Below are 17,126 nucleotides of genomic sequence, written 5' to 3'. Positions count from 1 at the left end.
AGGCAGTCATGTGCCATGTTTTATGTAACGATCCATACTTTCACACCACAGACACACAGCCAGAAAAGGAAACACATTGATTTAGCACTCAGTAATCCTTGTCTAATCCCCAGTCCTTTGGTTTACATCCTTAACATGGCTCCTGCAGTAGTCAGTGTTCTATCTTGGTTCTTGGCAGACTGAATTAAAGCAAAGATTTATTAATTTGTAAGTTGGCTTTGTAGATGCATCTTAAATGTGCTAAAAACCAAAGCAGTCCAGAAGACACTGTTGACTTAGTATAAAAATCTGCTTTTTAAAACTCAAACCTTTGCAACAATCCAAGTCAAGCTGCAGAGAGTAATTTATCCGCTTACTGAAGCAATTGCATTGTATAGGGCTAAATTTAACAACTGTCACACTGCAGTCCCCAGCCTACTTCCTTTTTCACTCATTACTACAAATTCAATTAATCTCCTCTTTCCTTGCTCATCTACACATAGGACTGCAGTGCTTTACAGCTCATGTACTGATAAGAGAAAGGGGTTGGAACTAATGGATTCATTTGCAAAAAAATGTGAGAGGGTCAGAGATCACCATTCATTCCAGTAGTGATAAATATTCCATGTAATTGCTGCACAAATGCTAGTGTTTGGGATTTATTTCTGTTAGTTTACAAATGCTAGTTGCTTTCTTCCCTCTCACAGTGCCAAAGACAGTGATTCTTGGGAGGAAGCCTTTTGTAATAATTTAGCTGTCATCGCCTTCACTCCCGAATCCTTTAGGCCAGGTACAGGCTAGCCCTGTGCCTTTCTGGCAGGTGAGATTCCAGAGCTAACTCCAAGCAGTTTAAGGTGGCTCTTCACTCACAACCTTCCTGCTAGCACGTCAGCTTAAATCTTGAATGATAACCACACTCATGTTACAACTGTAAAGAGGTGGTGTTTGGTTTTTTTTTCAGAAAAAGTAATTTTTAATTTCCTAGATGCAACTAGACAGCTGTAGTTTACAGTCTATAGCAATATAGACTGTCCTTCCTGTTGGAAATCATTCTACTTTAGGGAAGTCCAGGTCAGTTCCTTATGCAAATAAACTTTTTTATAAGACTGTAATTCACATTCAGCCTATGGCATTTAGGCTCAACTCTAAATCAAACTAATGTAGTCTTGTTGCTCATTTCAAGGAAACTGTAAGGTGGGGAAAAAATACCTTTACTGAGTGTTTAAATACAATCAGTAGTGATGTGAAGCGTTAATGAATTAATCGTAATGTGCAAAAGTATCACATGGATAGTGCTTTGGTAGTGGGAAGTAAGTAAGTGTGGGATGGGTCTGTTCTTGCAGGCAGCTCTGCAACGTGTCCTTCCTCTTGAAGCCAATGAAACTCCTCTGTGTCTGCCTGCTAGGAAGATTACAGATGCAGTTCATGCCCTCATTTTCAATTTGTGCTTGCATGACTGGGTTTATTTTTAAATCTACCTAGTCAGACAAACATTAATATTTAACCCCCAGCAAAGGGCATTAAGTTGGATGTGAAGGCACATAGTACTCTTTAGTTATCTTCCAAAAGACCTATTAGTAAATTTAAACATCCCTTCTAAGTCTCCATAATTACTTGTAGACACTGACATTGACAGTAAATGGCATTTTTCAGTGGAAGTAATACAGGAGTTCTTAACTTTCGGGCTTTCATCTAATAGCACTCATATTAAGACGTGAGGTATTCATTCATTATTCCTAGGGGGCTGCCACTGTGCCAATATCATAGTATTTGCACCAACAGTTATTTCTCACAGTGGATATAAGATGCACAGGCCTTCATTAGACACGTTTTGTGTACAGCTTTGGGACCTGCGTTGGGGTGGGCTGTGAGCCAGCCCATCAGCCAGCTGTGCCAGAAGCCAGGCTGCATCAGGGCCTCAGAGCCTCATTAGGTGCTTATCACTGGCGTTCAGAAGAGGGGTGTGCTGAACTGTGGAGCTGCCCTGAAGTGCTGGAGGAGTTTGCATCTTAGTCCTCGCTCCACTCTTGAAATGCTTCTGGCTGCTTACACTGTGTTCTAGTGTGCCTCTGCTTTTTCCTGCCAAAAGGACGAGAGTGCGACGACTTCTCTGTGGGCACCAGGCTTAGTCCTTCTTCTTTCCAACAATAACCATTTGCCTAAGGTGGGTGAACCCTGGATCTCCTTTTCTTTTCCACTGCATGAGCATTAAACCTGCAGCTCAACTCTGTGGAAATTGCCCAACAGTGTAGGCTGCTGCCATGGAGAAGAGGAAGGTTTGCACCCTGCAGGCCACCTCCCCACCCCCACCCCCGGCCACTGCAGAGCAGCTCTGGTGTCCATCTGGAAAGAGGAGAAAAAGGAACTTTTAGTAGCTGGGATGCACAGCTGAGAGAGGAGGCAGAGCATGGGTTCACAACGCAGGGACTGACTGTGTCTTGACAGTTGGAGTTGTTTTTTTGGGTTTTGGTTTGGGTTGGGCTTTTTTGAGTGATAAGCTGTGGAAACGTAAATTTTGCTTGGAAGCTAAGTTTTCAGATAGCCCCAAAGCAAGTTGGGCTCCAGCAGTGAGCAGTCCCATGCGTGTTGTACCAGGAGTCCAAGGTGTTTCCTGGCCTTGATCCATGATCCATGCCAAGTGATGGTAGCAGCTGTGCCTCTAACCCTGTACCTTGGAGCTGCGCGGGTGATAAAATGCTAGTTTTTGAAACAGGACATCTAGATCCATGCTTGAGGAGATGCAGAGCTGGGTTTTTTTGTTGTGGTTGTGTGTCTCCCCACACCCTCAATTCAGGGTAGTGCTCATCTACCAGCTTGACAGTGCTTTTTAGGGCACAGGCCTTCATCAGCTCTCACTTCAAGGTTGTTGATTAGAAAGGTGCAGTGATTACCTAGGTTAAAGCACAGAGCAGGGTGAAGACTTATAAATAAATAAGTTAAACAAGTCTTAAATTATAAATAAATAAGTTAAATATTAATAATTTAAGTGGTGAGGAGACTAAAGCCCAAGCATGTATCTACTGGGGTATGTCCTTTTAAATATTATGTGATTGTGAAATTGTTCTCGTACAGCAGAATTTCACTGTGTTCTCTTTCAAGAGCACCACGCAAGTGGGAGACAAACAGGAGACATTTCAAGGCTGCCTGACAGGCTTTGTGTGTGGTGTGGCACAGACAGGCCAGCCAGAAGGAAAGCTCTTTGCAGACTCCCTGTGATGGGTCCCTGGACCACACATGACAGGGTTTGCTCTGTTTGTTTGTTTGTTTATCTGTCAATTCTGACTTACTTTAAGAAAGAGGAGAAAGAAAAAAGTTCCTCCTAGCAGCAGGTTTGTGGAGAAGGACCCTGTCCCATTCCGTAAGGCTGCTGGTAGAGCCTCTCGTACAGCGTAGGTAGTTCCTCCTCTGTGTGGGAGGTGGGTGAGGGGTGGAGATGAAGCACTTAACATCTGTGCAACTGTCTGGTAGATGTAGTGAATACCAGTACCTCTCCCTGACTCAGGATCACTCAAAACTGGGCTTTAACATTCAAGTGCAATGTGATCCTCCATGCAGCTGCCAAATAGTAAAGAAACAATCAAATAAATGCATTATTTAAAGTGTCATCACACTCCAAAATATGTAAAGCCAAGTTTTATTTAGAAAAGCCTGGCAACAGTATCGTGTTTCTGTGTTGTAATGGAGTGAACATCGGGCTTGGTGTGTAAGACTTTTAGTCTAACAGTATCCTCTGCCTGTGCAGCACAGCTGGATAGCAGACCTGGACCTTAATTTGCTTGTGTGTTCTCCCTGAAATAATTTCTAAATTCTTTTGATGTTGCTGTTCACTACAATTCTGTCGACTTTTTCTTTGATGTCCAGCTCTGTACAGAGGCAGAAACAAATTTCCAGTAAACTATCAACAGCGCACAGCCTAGACACAGAACACTGCAGCTTATGAAGCTGAGTTCTAGTCTCCAGGACACCTTGCTTCAGTGGGACAGCTGTAACTGCAACTTTGTGACTGAATACAACAGTAGGATGTCTACGAACAAACAGTTTTATGTCTAATATGCTTTAAAAGAATGCAAATGCTGCTTCATGATTCAAACAAAAAAAACCTTCATGAATGAATTTCAGCTTCCATGACTGTAGAGATGACGAGTCAATGGAGCCATTTGCACTATGTGGGTAAGGATTTATCCGTGCCATTCCCCTAAATGCTAATGGGAGCTGTGTAGCTGAATCCCAGACTTGCCGTGCTGAAACTTAGCCCTAACTCTCCAAGGAGAAGGGCGCTAATTGGATTGCCGAGTTTAAATCCTTCAGCTAGTCAGTCTAGGGAAAGGATTTAGCACTGGCTCTGTAAAAGCTTTACATAGCTTTGCAGTGCAGTGCAGGGGAAGATTTTTTCCCTTTCTTTCCTGTGATTAATTGTGAGGCTTGAGGTGACAGGAGACATAATGAAATTCATAAATGCCAAAGGCCGTCCCTAGTCACATTCCTGGCTGTTGGTTTAGGTTAGAAACTGACAGAAGTGTGAACAAATCAAGGTTGTTCTGATAGCCTTTCAGTTATGGGGAAGAAAAAGTAACTGACAATGAGAAACCACTGGAGGTGGTTTAATGGGTATAAATTTTCAAGAAAGAGTAGTATTTTACACAGATTCAGATTCTTGGATACACAAATGACTTACAAACAAGATGTATGTTGCCCCCACTGCAGTCTGAGGGATTCCAGTTCTTTTTCACAAAAGAAGATATTGGCACAAGTTATCTAAGCAACCTGCCAAAGAAAAGCTGTTAACAAACCTGCAACAGAACTCAAAGTGACTTGTTCTGTGTCTTTGTCTGTGACTGGCCTTGCTCTGCTTGCTATGAATTTTAAAAATCCACCTTCCTCTCTGGAAAACAAAACTTGCAGCTTGAACAAGCAGCTAAGAATTAACCTAGGACTCTTACTTCAGCCTGGTAATACATTCTACTGCTTTCCCCACATCCAGGTTTGAATTACAGTGTAAAGAGTTGCTTCACAAGTGCTGTTTTCCTAGTCCATGACAGCGCAGAACAAGTCACGTCTATGTATATATTGACCAGATACTGATGCGGTGGTCTTTTGAGCCAGCTGCCAGCAGTCTCTCACTGAGGTCTGTGTGATCCGAGAAGGACACACAATGGACCGTTGCTGTGTGGTAGTCCAGCACTGCTAAGGGCTTCAGTTTTTTCCAGCCAAAGATCCTGATGCGATGATCCCACCCTGCTGTTGCTAAAATCTTCTTGTCTGGACGAATGGTGATATCAGATATGCCGGCATTGACAAGTTTGTGTGTTTTGTAAACCTAGGTGAGAAAATTACAGGTGAGTGTCAATTGTTTAAAACAGCAAAGGAGGAACTTTTGGGGATTTTAGAAGGTGTAAGTGCCCACCCATACACACTAGTATCACACAGGTGGTATGGAGCTTTTCACCACATCGTAGATGATGCCTTAGCGAGAACAATTATAGACATAGAAAAGACCTTAACTTCAGCCCATCTATCTCCAGCACCGTTCTCTAAAAATAAAAGCATTCCCTGTATGTTTTTAGTTTACGTTGCATTTACAGCTATTTATATTCTGCCACAAGTAAAACTCTTGAGTCAAGGTTTTGAGAACCAGACTACAGAGCTTTGTTCTTTTCTTCCAGCTACTCTTGCATGACCTGCAACACTCAGAGCTACGGCCATGTATTTCCCCTGCTTCTGCAATATTCCCATGCGGAGCTTCTGAGCTGATGTTTAAACTACCTGCTACTTATTTCTGCTACTGTGGCCCCTCACAAAAACCCCAATAAGCTGTGGTAGCATTTACCACAGTCTTGAGAAAGGAATGCTTCCAGGAATTAGGTTACAGTGTCAGGAAATCTGTATTTCTAGTACTCCTTCCCAAGAGACTTTCATTTACACCGAATTCCAAGAAGGGGATTATGACCGAGTTATTGATTTCAATCTTGGAAGCCTTTTGTTACTGTTTGGAGACTACCGGGGCACAAGTTTCTGAGGGGTACAATTAAATGGGAAGGAATTTATCTTTAGGAGGCATTGGGGCTGCACAGGACCTGGCCCTTGGAAAGAAAAGTTCTCACTTCACTGACATGCATTTCCCCTGAAGCACAGAGGAAAAGCTCCGTTCTCACCTCAGGTAACTTGCATTACTTAGCAGTCTCTCTCTGAAACACATGGAGTATATGCACCAGAGAGTGTGTGTGTGCATGCGTGCCCACGTATGGGAATTGCCTAGCTTTTTATGGGAAACACATTCTTAGTGTGTGCTGACTTTGAAGTGCTGTTATTTATAAGCACAATTGGAAATGATACATTAATGTCACCATCTACTAAAGACTGAATTTGTAGTTATCTTGTACCAAAGGTTAATATAATTAATGTATGTTTTAATATGTTGCAGGTTGTTTGCTGTTTTTTCTGAGGCAGGAAGGGATTAACATGATGCACAGTTAGTGCAGGATTATAAGGAATATATTAATTGCAGGTAATTTTACCTCCAATATTGGATGTAGAAAACAAAACCTGCAGAAATGCTGGTCAGAGTTGGCTTCAGATGCAGTTGAACACATTTTTGAATCTTACAGGCACAAAGCTAGAAGCAATGATTTTTCTACTGTATAACAACTACCCAGTTACTTACTCAAACCAGCAAGAGATGCACAATTTGATGAGTAAAAAGGCTAAATGAAATTTGACATGCTTCTTGAACACTCCATACATTCCTCTCTTAAACAGGACCTGATAAATGTGTCTACAACTAGTTCAGAACAGAGGACAGCAAGTTTTGCTCAAGCCTGATGAGCAGTAAGAGGCTGCATGTGGGCCTTTTGGGGGGGCTGCTATTGTAAAACCTGTGCTTTTTGCTAGTACGTATGTTCTTCCAAACTCCCCAGTTACACCAAATAGTGGGATTTTTGTTGGCGAATGCATACTGGCAAGGGAAGGATTTATTACTTACATCACCAGTCTGGCAAATGTACGATGGGCCTTACTCTGTAACTGAGATTATTAGCTAATGGCTATAACCAATCCTGGGTGTGGTGCTTCCCATCATTACTGTCAATTATGTGGGCAAGATCCATACAGCAAAATCAGGGCGACTGGGAGAAGTTGCAGTCATCAGCAAGCTACAACTTGAAAATGAAGCCTGTAATGGTGATGCCTTTTGGCTATGGAACATGAGGGAACAGTGGGCATTTGTGCATGATCTGCAAATACAACAGGGGAGAGAGCAAAACAAACAACTTGCTCAAGGTATTTGCAGCCAGGTAAAATTCCAGTGCCAGGATTTGTGCCATCCAGTCACTCAGGGGCAATTACTGTAGTCAAATGCATACAAACATCATTTCCCAACCAGAAAACCAGCTTCTAATTAAGAGGGAAAAAAAAAAAAAAGGTAAGAACAGGTGAGCTGCTTCCAGCCAGTCATGACCAGGACACTTGCAGCTACTAGCAGATCCATTAAGAAATGTTGACATGCTGAGGCCAACAGATAACCGCCTCTCCTTTCTTCCTTAACACATGTTATCTATGAGTTTTCTGTTTTTAAAATCTCCCTGTCCTACACCTGAATCGTGTCTTTAAGCCCTATTCTTCTTAGAAAAATAGCCAAGATAGCAGCAGCCTTAGCTTTGGCATTTGAGGGAAAAGCCTCAGCAACCTAGACAACAGAACTTGTGCTCTTACTTACATTACAACTTACAGACTATCTTTTCTTGTCTATTTATAAAGGAGCTGTGATTATCAGATTCCTTAGTTCTGCTTTGTTTATTCACCTGCAGAAGCTGTTTACCTCCTACCTTCTACTGCAAACATCATCACGTAATTACACTATCTCATCCAAATCAGAAGGCTCATACCCAATCCAGTCATTTGCTGACAGTGATGATTTCAGCAACTTTCTTGTAGAAGACAATACACCAAACTTTCCCCATAGCAATAAACCATGAAGTTACCTTCATCATCTATTCACTGACACTTTGGAACACTGCCACTTAAAACAGAGCTGAAGTACCATCATTGCGTCATTATTTCTCCAACAGCAGATAGCTATGTACCACATTTACTTATTAAAACCTTTTAGAATAAAAATAATGTGCCACTGAGTGGCTTTCCAATGTCTACCATTACCTCAGGTGCCTGGAATGTCAGGGGAAAAAAAAAATCCCCATCTGGTTTATATTATTAAGGCAATAGTGGAAAAAAACTTAATCTATGTCCTTGACAATCTCTAGTGCTTATGTGAAAGATGCATTTTATTAGGGCATTCACACTATGCATGAAGCACAGAAACATTACTTATAGTTTATAATACTTGGCATTTAAATTTCTTCTGAGAAATGCTACTATCAGCGTGACATGCTGGAGAAGTAACCGACCCTACATCTCTTGGGAATGTGAATACCCTGTGGAAAACAATGCTTGGAATATTTCGGGTGAACAACTACTTATTTTTCCCATGAATCATACCTGTAGCCCTGCATTACAGTTAACTCATAACTGAAATCTGCTGTGGAAAACAATTATTTCCTTTGAATTTAGGAAAAAAGCTATAATTAATATGAAGAAACAGCTTCCTCTCCAACACCAGTGTTTGAAGCTTTAAGAAGCCTGTCATGATGTCAGACTTCTGGGCCTTAGAAAACTAGTCTCAATACCGAGTTTCTTACTGGGACTTACCTGCTCACTTTCCTTTCTGCTTCCCAGAGCTAAGGACATGAGGTGCAGATGTGTGCCAATAGTGCCAGAAAGACCCAGGCAGGAGAAGGGCAAAAATGACCAAAACCCCCCCAAACCACAACAGCTATGTATCAGACTTGTTAACACTCTTTATCACATTAGCTTAGAACACCTTTGCTACTTCTTCAGCCTGGAGTGCCTCTTTCCTTTCGTGTCATATTGCCTATTAAAGTTCGGATGTTCTCCTCAGTGTGTGCTGTGCGACTTCATCTCAGTTGGTTGCATTTACACCACATGCACGGGGGTCTCAGTGCCCTACCACTCCATAAATGCTGGTTGTGTGGTGAGGCCGAACAGATTATGTACCTTCGCAGTGCCCCCCCCAGGTGACGAGTCACGGCTGGATGTCCAAGCACTTGCTTTTCTTCCCGTAGCACCATTCAGAAAACAGCGTTAACTTGCCACACTACCTAAAAACTCCCCACAAAAGCTGCAAGCTGGAAAAACGATTATTGTTCTTCCATGAATTGGTGTACGCAGCAGCTCTCTTCTCAGGGGTGATATGGGGGCACACAGGGGCTGGTTCAGGCCCTCTTTGTTGTACATGCAGGGGACAACTGCCACTTTAGAAAAGGTTAAAGCACTCGGTAGTGGAGAGGCTGTGCATGGACCATTTTAATTTTCATGAGCTTTTATGCACTTCATTTCCACACCCAGTTAAAACGTACTTAACCCCTTGGCACTGTTGGAACACTTGATAAAGTTGTCTAGGTTAAGCAATATTTATTGCCATTCACTAGCACAGTCTGAGCTGGTGATGATGAGATCTCCTTCTAAACCAGCCATCCCAGGTTCGCGTAGCTCAGACACAAGAGATACATCCAATTAACTTACTTTGTCTCTGGCTAGGGCTCTAAAGGTGCCAGAGGAAGCTGGTTGCCTAAACCTCATGTCCTCTTGGTGCTAGCTGGGCTACTACTCCTCTTTTTGTTTTGTGAAGTATTTTATGGAGTATTTCTGTCTTTCCCACAGTGGAAAGAAAGCTCTATCCGTTCAAGCAGAACCTCTGGAAAAGCAATCCTTTGTTTCTCATTTTTATAACTCATTTATAATGTTTAGGACATTCTGAGAGCTGAATACTACTAACGTGATAAATGAAGATATGGAGGCAATGGCTTGAGTAATGCTAGGCTTGTGTGCCTGCTGCAACTTTGGTAAAACCAGAAACATGTGAGAGGATTTTTTTTTTTTTTTTTTTTAAAATCCTCACCATCTTTTGCTAAGTCTAGTCACATAGCACAGACATTCTAACCAGTCTGTGATTAATTAGCTAGAGATCTGCAACAACTCCTCTTCATGACTAAATATTTTTTTAGTCTATCAAACTGTTAGTGCAAAGTGGGATAAATGACACTAGAGGGCCAACGATCCTGACCTGGAGGTTCTGTTGCTCATTGAGGCTCCAGATGCTAAGCACCTTTTCAGATGAGCCCGAGATCCCCTTGGCCTTCTCCGAGTCAAAGTCAAGGCTCATCACTGGCTCCTGGTGGCAACCAAGTTGGCTCGACGCTTTTCCCATTGACAAATTCCAAAGGACCACTGATCCATCTTCATAGCCAGCCAGAAGCAAAGGTTGTGACCCACAGCTGAGCTGATCAAGAGAAAAGTAAAATTGAGAAGTAAATAGCCCGTTAGGAAAATTACCATCCCCAGGTAGGTTTCAGTCCAAGCACCAAGAAAATAAAACAAAAGCGCTGACTGGCTTAGGAGTGAAAAGTTCCGAAGCCTGAATCTCAGATCTTGACAGTCCATCCACATACAAAAAGCATCACTAAGTAACTGCTGACATACACTTACGGTTTTTATACCTACATATAAATTTCTGTATTTATATAATATATATCTAACATACGTGTATATACACACATACATACGGAAAATTTCTCTGAAAATCCAGACTGATGTCCTCTACAACACCTGACAAAAGGCTGCCTGAAGTTTTCAGAAGCTTTACTTCATGGCCTGCACTTGGTTTGCGTTCCTTAAAAAAAATTACTTGGAGCAACCGAGTTCCTCTCAAGCTACACAAACCCACATGGACACTGAAAGAAGTGCCATGCTTCAAGCATTCAGTTTCACCTTGCCAAGTGTAGGGTTACACACAGGGATCATTTACCCAAGCACACCATAGTGCTTAAAGGTAAACACTGAACCTCTGTCAGGAATCTCTGGGTGAGTCACCAAGGGGTTAACAGGCGCCTGAGCCCCACTGTAGCCAATTGAAAGCTATTTTGATTAATGATGTCACAGGCCAAAGGGCATGGCACCCTGGGCAGACACCTAATTTATTTAAGCCTCTGAAATAACTCAAAGAAGGGAACATTACTGGATTACATGTCACACTTAAGGAAAGTATTCATCATTGCTCCAGCCAAAAGACTAATGACCCCATAAGCAGTAACTGCTTATGTGAGTGAAGATGCAAATCCCTAATGAAAAGCAACTAAAAAACAGGCATCTGTTAATGCCAGTTATTTCTTTAATAGAAGAAACACCAAAATAAGACACTGGGGTTACAACCACCTCATGCAGGCACACCTAAGAAAAGTATCTGGTAGGTTATTCAGCTCTTTCCAAACGCCATCTGATCCTACAGGATTTGTTTCCTTGACATTCAATCCAAATAAAGGTAAAGGACATTTATAAAGAATTAATTTTTACTGGTATCATGTTATTGAATGACATTCTTCCAACTTGCTGGCCATCAATGTCATGATACAAGCCTGCAGTGGCCAAAGGCTCCCTGCCTCTATTAAATGGCCCAGACTACTCTCCCACTGGTTGTTATTTGTTCTAGGGGGAGTTAAACTAACAAGAGATGGGTGGTCTAAGTCTTATTAGACTGCTGAGTAAAAGCCTCATGCTCTTTCTCAGATTTATTCAGCCTAGAGAACTGCTTGAACGAGGAATGGATCTCACTGAGCAGAGAAGAAAATTGTCCCTTATAAGAAGGAAACCAAAGGGGAAATCCCCTACATCATCTTTCTGAACAGGTCTGTGCACACCTGGGATCCTGCAGGAGCCTCATTCCTTGCTTTAAGATCCCTTTTGAAAAGGTAGGGAGCATGCTGTGGCTAGAAAGGCTCGCAAAGAAGGTCTCTCATAATGCCCAGAACTGTGCACATTTTTTTCTGTCAAATTTTTGATCTGCTAAAATAACATCAGAGCAATGAATATGTGTCAAATATACGTGAATTAATGTCAACTTACCAGGTATTTTGAATGAAGAGTACCTGGGTTTTAATACCGGGGAAAAGTTAAAATCTGAATGAAATGAACATTCCAGATCTGATTTATATTTAACTTTCAACTTTCAAGGGTAAAACTTTCAAAGCAAAATAAAGTATTTCATAGGTACTTCAATTAACCTTAAAAAAAGCCCCCAGAATGGGCATTTTAAAACCCTCCACAATTATTTCTACTGCTCTTCTAAGAACACAGGACTCCTCCACAGGAGCCATAGCTTCCATTAGCCAGGGAAAGACAAGGTGGATGGGCAGAGTCGGCTCCTCTGCCTCACTCCAAATGGGATGGCCAGATTTTCCTAGGTGCTCATAACCCTCATTAAGGTCGGAGAGACAGATGAATGCTCAGCATTACAGGAAATACCAAGTAAAACCTTTCTTTTTCCTGTAGGTATCTTAGCTTAGATTTGAAACCCAGTAATTTGCAAGTGAGGTTAATATTGGTCCATTTTAAAAACAAAATACTGTGTTCTATGAAATGAAGGTCTCCCACACTACTTCTTGCTGACTTTCCCCAACCATATGAAGTGTAATATTTTAATAAGTACGTATTCTTAAACAATAAAAGCTATTGAAAGATCAGGGGAGCTCTCAGCCTGGGCTCACCAAGCAGTGGTTCACAATGGCCTGTTTATTTCAGTGCCTAATAACGGACACTCCTGGCTAAAAGTCTTCACCATTCATGTTCTGTTTCAGTGGAAAAATTAAATTATAAATCATTGTTCTTCCTAAGCAGAACATTTTGTTGTTGCATTTGGATAACTGTCAAGGAAGGAAGAGAAGGTGATTTGCTGTCAACTCAACAGGAATAATTGCTATAGTTTATATAAAGTAGTAACTCTGCATTTCCAGTTTCTACATGTATTATTCCTGTTGAATTATTTTGTTTGCACCGTTACGCAACGTGATGCCTTCCCCAAGGAGTGCAAAAAATGTAAGGGAAGACTATCCTTAACTCCTGCAAATCCTACTCCACCCAATTAGTAATAGCAGGAAGGTGTGAAGCTGAAGGGACAATTAAGAATGTGAACCTTCACAAGGAAAACCCCACTGAATGAACTAAAACATATAAGGACAGATCTGGTAAAATGAGAGGGAAAAAAGTTTCAAAACAGCAAAATAAACAGCTGCAAGCTTTTCAACTGCTTAGGCGAAGCCAGTGGGGCTTAATCGACAAGCCTAACCTAAGCCTCAATTTCCTTCTGCGCTATAGTAAAGTTTCTAATTCATGTGCATTGTTTCCCTGCCACGTGGATCTTTTTTTATTGGCATTCATAAAAATATGATAGTACATGGCTGCAGCCCCCAAAGTCTTGTTGGACAACAACCCTGAGCATACTTCCTTCAGACCATCTCGCCATGTCAGCTTCTGTTTCAACTTGTTAATTTACTGTGCCATAATCAACATCAAATAGTCTCTTAGGCAACACGTTACCCATAAGCGATGGGGAGTGCTCACCTCCTGGGTATGTCGATATTGCCCAACAGAGTCATGTACAAAGAAATCCTGGATGGCCTCTATTCAGGAAGGGGTGCAGCTGGGTTAGCTTGTGTTCCTGCTTTTATGGTTACAGGGTTACTCAGTGAGCCACTTCCAGTGAAACCGCAAACCAGAATGCAGAGCGTCCCTTTGGTACGCCACATATAATTATTTGCCCTTAAGAGTATCCTTCTCCCCTGTGCTTTTAAACCGAGTTGCACACATTTGTAAAAGAGCAGAGACAGCTGTGAGACTGTAAGGGATTATTTCTCCTTACCTGTTGCACTCTAGGAAGTTGTGGTGACTTCCCAAAGCCAGAATCTGCATAGAATAATTTACCTCTCCCAGTTCCCAGTCCAGTTTTTTCCCTACTGGCAACAAAATTAAAAACTACATAAAATTAAGACTCTGCACCTGCTCCGCTTCTTGGAGGAACAGCAATATTAATGCATGTAGAAAATACGGCAAGACAGAGGACTTTTTATACAGGCAACATTTTCAACACTGAACATTTTCTCAGTTATCTTCATCTTATTAAAAAACGTCCAGGAGACAGAAAGCCTCATTCATCTCATTGAGTACTGAACACTGATTGCATTTTTAGGAGAAACTTTCTGTTTAATAACAGCCTAATCAGTCTATTTAATTCCTCCCCCCTTTTTTTTTTTCTTCTAAGTTTTAATTACAGCATGGGACTTGAACTGTGGCCTCTCCTGCTTTTGTCTGAAGCCAGCAAGTGAATTCCTCTGGACTTCAGTTGGTTCAGAACCTTGAGCGAAGACACTAAGGCCCTGAATTCACAACCAGTTGATTAATTTTTTCAACTGAAACCAACACTAATGTTCAGCTGAACCTGAAGGAATAACATACTTGAAATCAGCACGGATGGCACTGCGGACCTCTAACAGTCTGCAGTCAGGGGCTTAAACTGGGAATCGGCTTTGCCGCCAACTTAAGGGCCAATCACCTCAACTCTTTCCTCCCTCTACTGCCACCATTTTGTACCACTTGTCTTTCACTGCTGGCACCCCATAAACATCATTTGCTGAATACTCTGCGAATGTGGGCGTGTTTTTCTTTAACTGCTTTTATTTACCTTTTTGTCCAAAGTCAGTACCACCATAAATATTTTGTTCCTATTGTACGTCTGGAATAGAAATGTTCATAGAGTGTTTCCTTGTCCTGAGGGCACCGAAGTGAACGCAACCTGCCATTAAAATCACTGTTTTTAAGTAACCCAATAACTTCTCATCGTTCTTAATGCAGTGAGAAACCATATCAAACAACCGGCTTTGGTAAGTCACTCACTTTCCTCTTGATTGATGCAAAAAACGTATCTCTCCTAAGGATACAAAGCTTTCCCTGAACATTTGCAAATCTTCCATTAAAGCTTGGAAAGCTCTGAAAGTTACATTAAGGATGTTCACAAATCTTTCCCCCCTTTAATAGTATAATTACTTGATTGGTTTGATAATAAATCAAAATCCAAGTGAAGAAAGATTCATGTGCTTCATATAAAATGAATCACAGGGAAAACATTTCACAATTAGCAGGCGCTCTTGCCTTACCTGCCATAACTTCAGACACATGGGCATGCCCAGCTTGGCACCCACCTCTGGCTTCAAGGTACAGACTGACGTCTTGGATGGCAGCTCCAGAACCTGAACCTGACATCAGGAAAACAAGAGTATTTGGTCAGGCTCCAGGTCAAAATTCTGCTGTTAAAAACACAAGTCTTTTAAGGTGATTAAGGTTTGTTTAAGCTCTTCTAGTAAAAACTGTCTGGAGGAAACTGAGGAATGCATGTTAAGTTGGAGCTGTAGGGGAATCTACAGCCATCTAAATAAATGCATTGTTTTAGGAAAGACCAGGCAAACTGCAAGAACAAACACATCTTCTTCTTCCACTTTTCTGCTTCAGCTGTATTAGTCTTCCCTCCATCCTGCAGGTGATACTGTGCATGCACTAGGTAATACTGCTTAATCTGAAAACACTTCCCTCCTTCCTCTCCCTTTCCCCGTTTTCCATCTCTGTTGTTAGTGTTTTAGTTATATTCACTTGTGGACACTTGCATCATCTCTGTTCTGTCATGGTAACACAGAGCTTGTGTGGAATAGGCAATATATATATCTAAGGTGGGTTTTTTTATTTAGTGCCTGACTGCGCTCCAAAATTGCCTGCTAATGCAGGCTGGAGCAGTGATGGCATACAGGTATTTTTAACACAATATTGCCTGACGCTATTCAAAGCAGGGTCAGGCAATATTGTGTCAAACACGCAGTCTGTCTACATAGCAGCTGCCACTGTTACTTGTAGTGACAGTAATGAATTGTGGGATGGAAAAGAACTGTGGATCTGATTATTTTTTTTTTTTTTTTTTAATAGCATTGAGCAAGTCCTTCCTCTGCCAAGGAAGCAGCTCATTTCCACCTCAGGATGATGGGAGGCAAGACCGGGGAGCCTTCCTTTGCAGTCTGGCACTGGAAGGTTTTCAGTCTTGATTGACACAGAAGTGCCTCGCTCTGGGCTGATTCTCAAGCCTGGAACTATGGAGAAAGAGTTCTTAGGTATCAAAAGCTTGCTGCCAGGAACATCGCTGTTTCTCAAATGCATACTTAATCACTAAGGTGATCTTTTGTTTTAATTAAATAAACAATGGTCTGCGTATTTTGTAATATTAAAGGACTTCAAAAATTTGATAAATCCAGCATCACCAGCCATTCTAGGCTATTTCAAAATATGCAAAAGCCCAACAGTGCTGTTGGACAGCCCCAGTCATGCAAATTTCCTTAAGCATCTGAGATGAGGTATTACACAAATACGGCTCCTCTGGGAGCCATCAGTCAAGACCACAGCAGCTGCGATGGCTTTCTGATCCCATACCTTTAGTTCAAAGCTTGCCAGAACATCTCCCTATTTCTAGAGGTTGTCAGCTGGGCTGCCAAAAGCCAGCTGCACTCTAGGGCTGCAAGGCGACAATGCACTAAGCACAATACACAGAACACTTTCTAAAGCCACTTCGCAATGGAGCAGGAAACCGTTCTCCAGATTTGAGGAATGGAGACTACAGCAAAGAGCTGCCCAATCCCTAGATCAAACCTATGAACAGACCAAAGTTTGATCATCTGGGAATTCTGGTTCTTTGGAGCTACACTCTTAACAAAAGATGCTTTTATCTTGGCAACTTCCTTGCCATCAACATAATGACCAAGTCAGCCGTTACAGGAAATGGGCTATGAACACGAAGATGACCTGCTCTCAGCTTGCGATGTTACTGGCTCTGCGAAGGGCACTGCCTCCTAGAGAGGACTGAAACGCCAATGGTTACATAGTGAGGAAAGGTAAATGTGCTGTGATAAATGCTCTTCTGCAGGTTAAAAGGTAAAAAGCACAACTCCTTCGCTTTAGCTTGATTAAAAATGCACAAACTGGTACAAAGGCTACAGCTGGGCTCGCAAAGGACAACATAAAATGCAAAGACGAGAAAAGGTTTTTGCAGAAGGTAAGCAGGCATGAGCTGCCTATGCTGGATTGACATTTCCAGAGACTGTCTGCATTAGAGGCAACTGAGCCTTAGAAATAAATACTATTTCATATATTTTGACAACTGTAACCTAAAACTTCAAGTTCTGTGTTTATATTGGTTTTGCTTAATAGGAGAA

General features: G+C 41.8%; 1 protein-coding gene across 11 annotated transcripts in view; it reads right to left on the bottom strand.

The window, feature by feature from the left end:
* Positions 1-3,597: 3,597 nt before the first annotated feature.
* The window catches only part of GNB1L (G protein subunit beta 1 like), a 44,409-nt gene continuing 30,880 nt past the window's right edge, over positions 3,598-17,126 (bottom strand). For 9 of the 11 annotated variants that reach the window (XM_080373988.1, XM_080373983.1, XM_080373987.1 and 6 more), the window contains exons 5-7: positions 15,033-15,131; positions 10,115-10,330; positions 3,598-5,296 (exon numbers count right to left, since the gene is read on the bottom strand). In XM_080373988.1, coding sequence (XP_080230114.1) covers positions 5,036-5,296; positions 10,115-10,330; positions 15,033-15,131 — 576 coding nt within the window. In that variant the 3' untranslated portion in view covers positions 3,598-5,035. Of the gene's footprint in view, positions 5,297-10,114; positions 10,331-13,741; positions 13,855-15,032; positions 15,132-17,126 lie in introns of all 11 variants that reach the window. The other 2 variants (XR_013925775.1, XM_080373985.1) reach the window with 2 other exon arrangements.

The sequence above is a fragment of the Falco punctatus genome (genome assembly GCF_963210335.1).
Source record: "Falco punctatus genome assembly, chromosome: 1".
Classification (NCBI taxonomy): Eukaryota; Metazoa; Chordata; class Aves; order Falconiformes; family Falconidae; genus Falco; species Falco punctatus.
The sequence above is the reverse complement of the archived record's forward strand: the minus strand, read 5'-3'. Positions and strand labels throughout refer to the sequence as shown.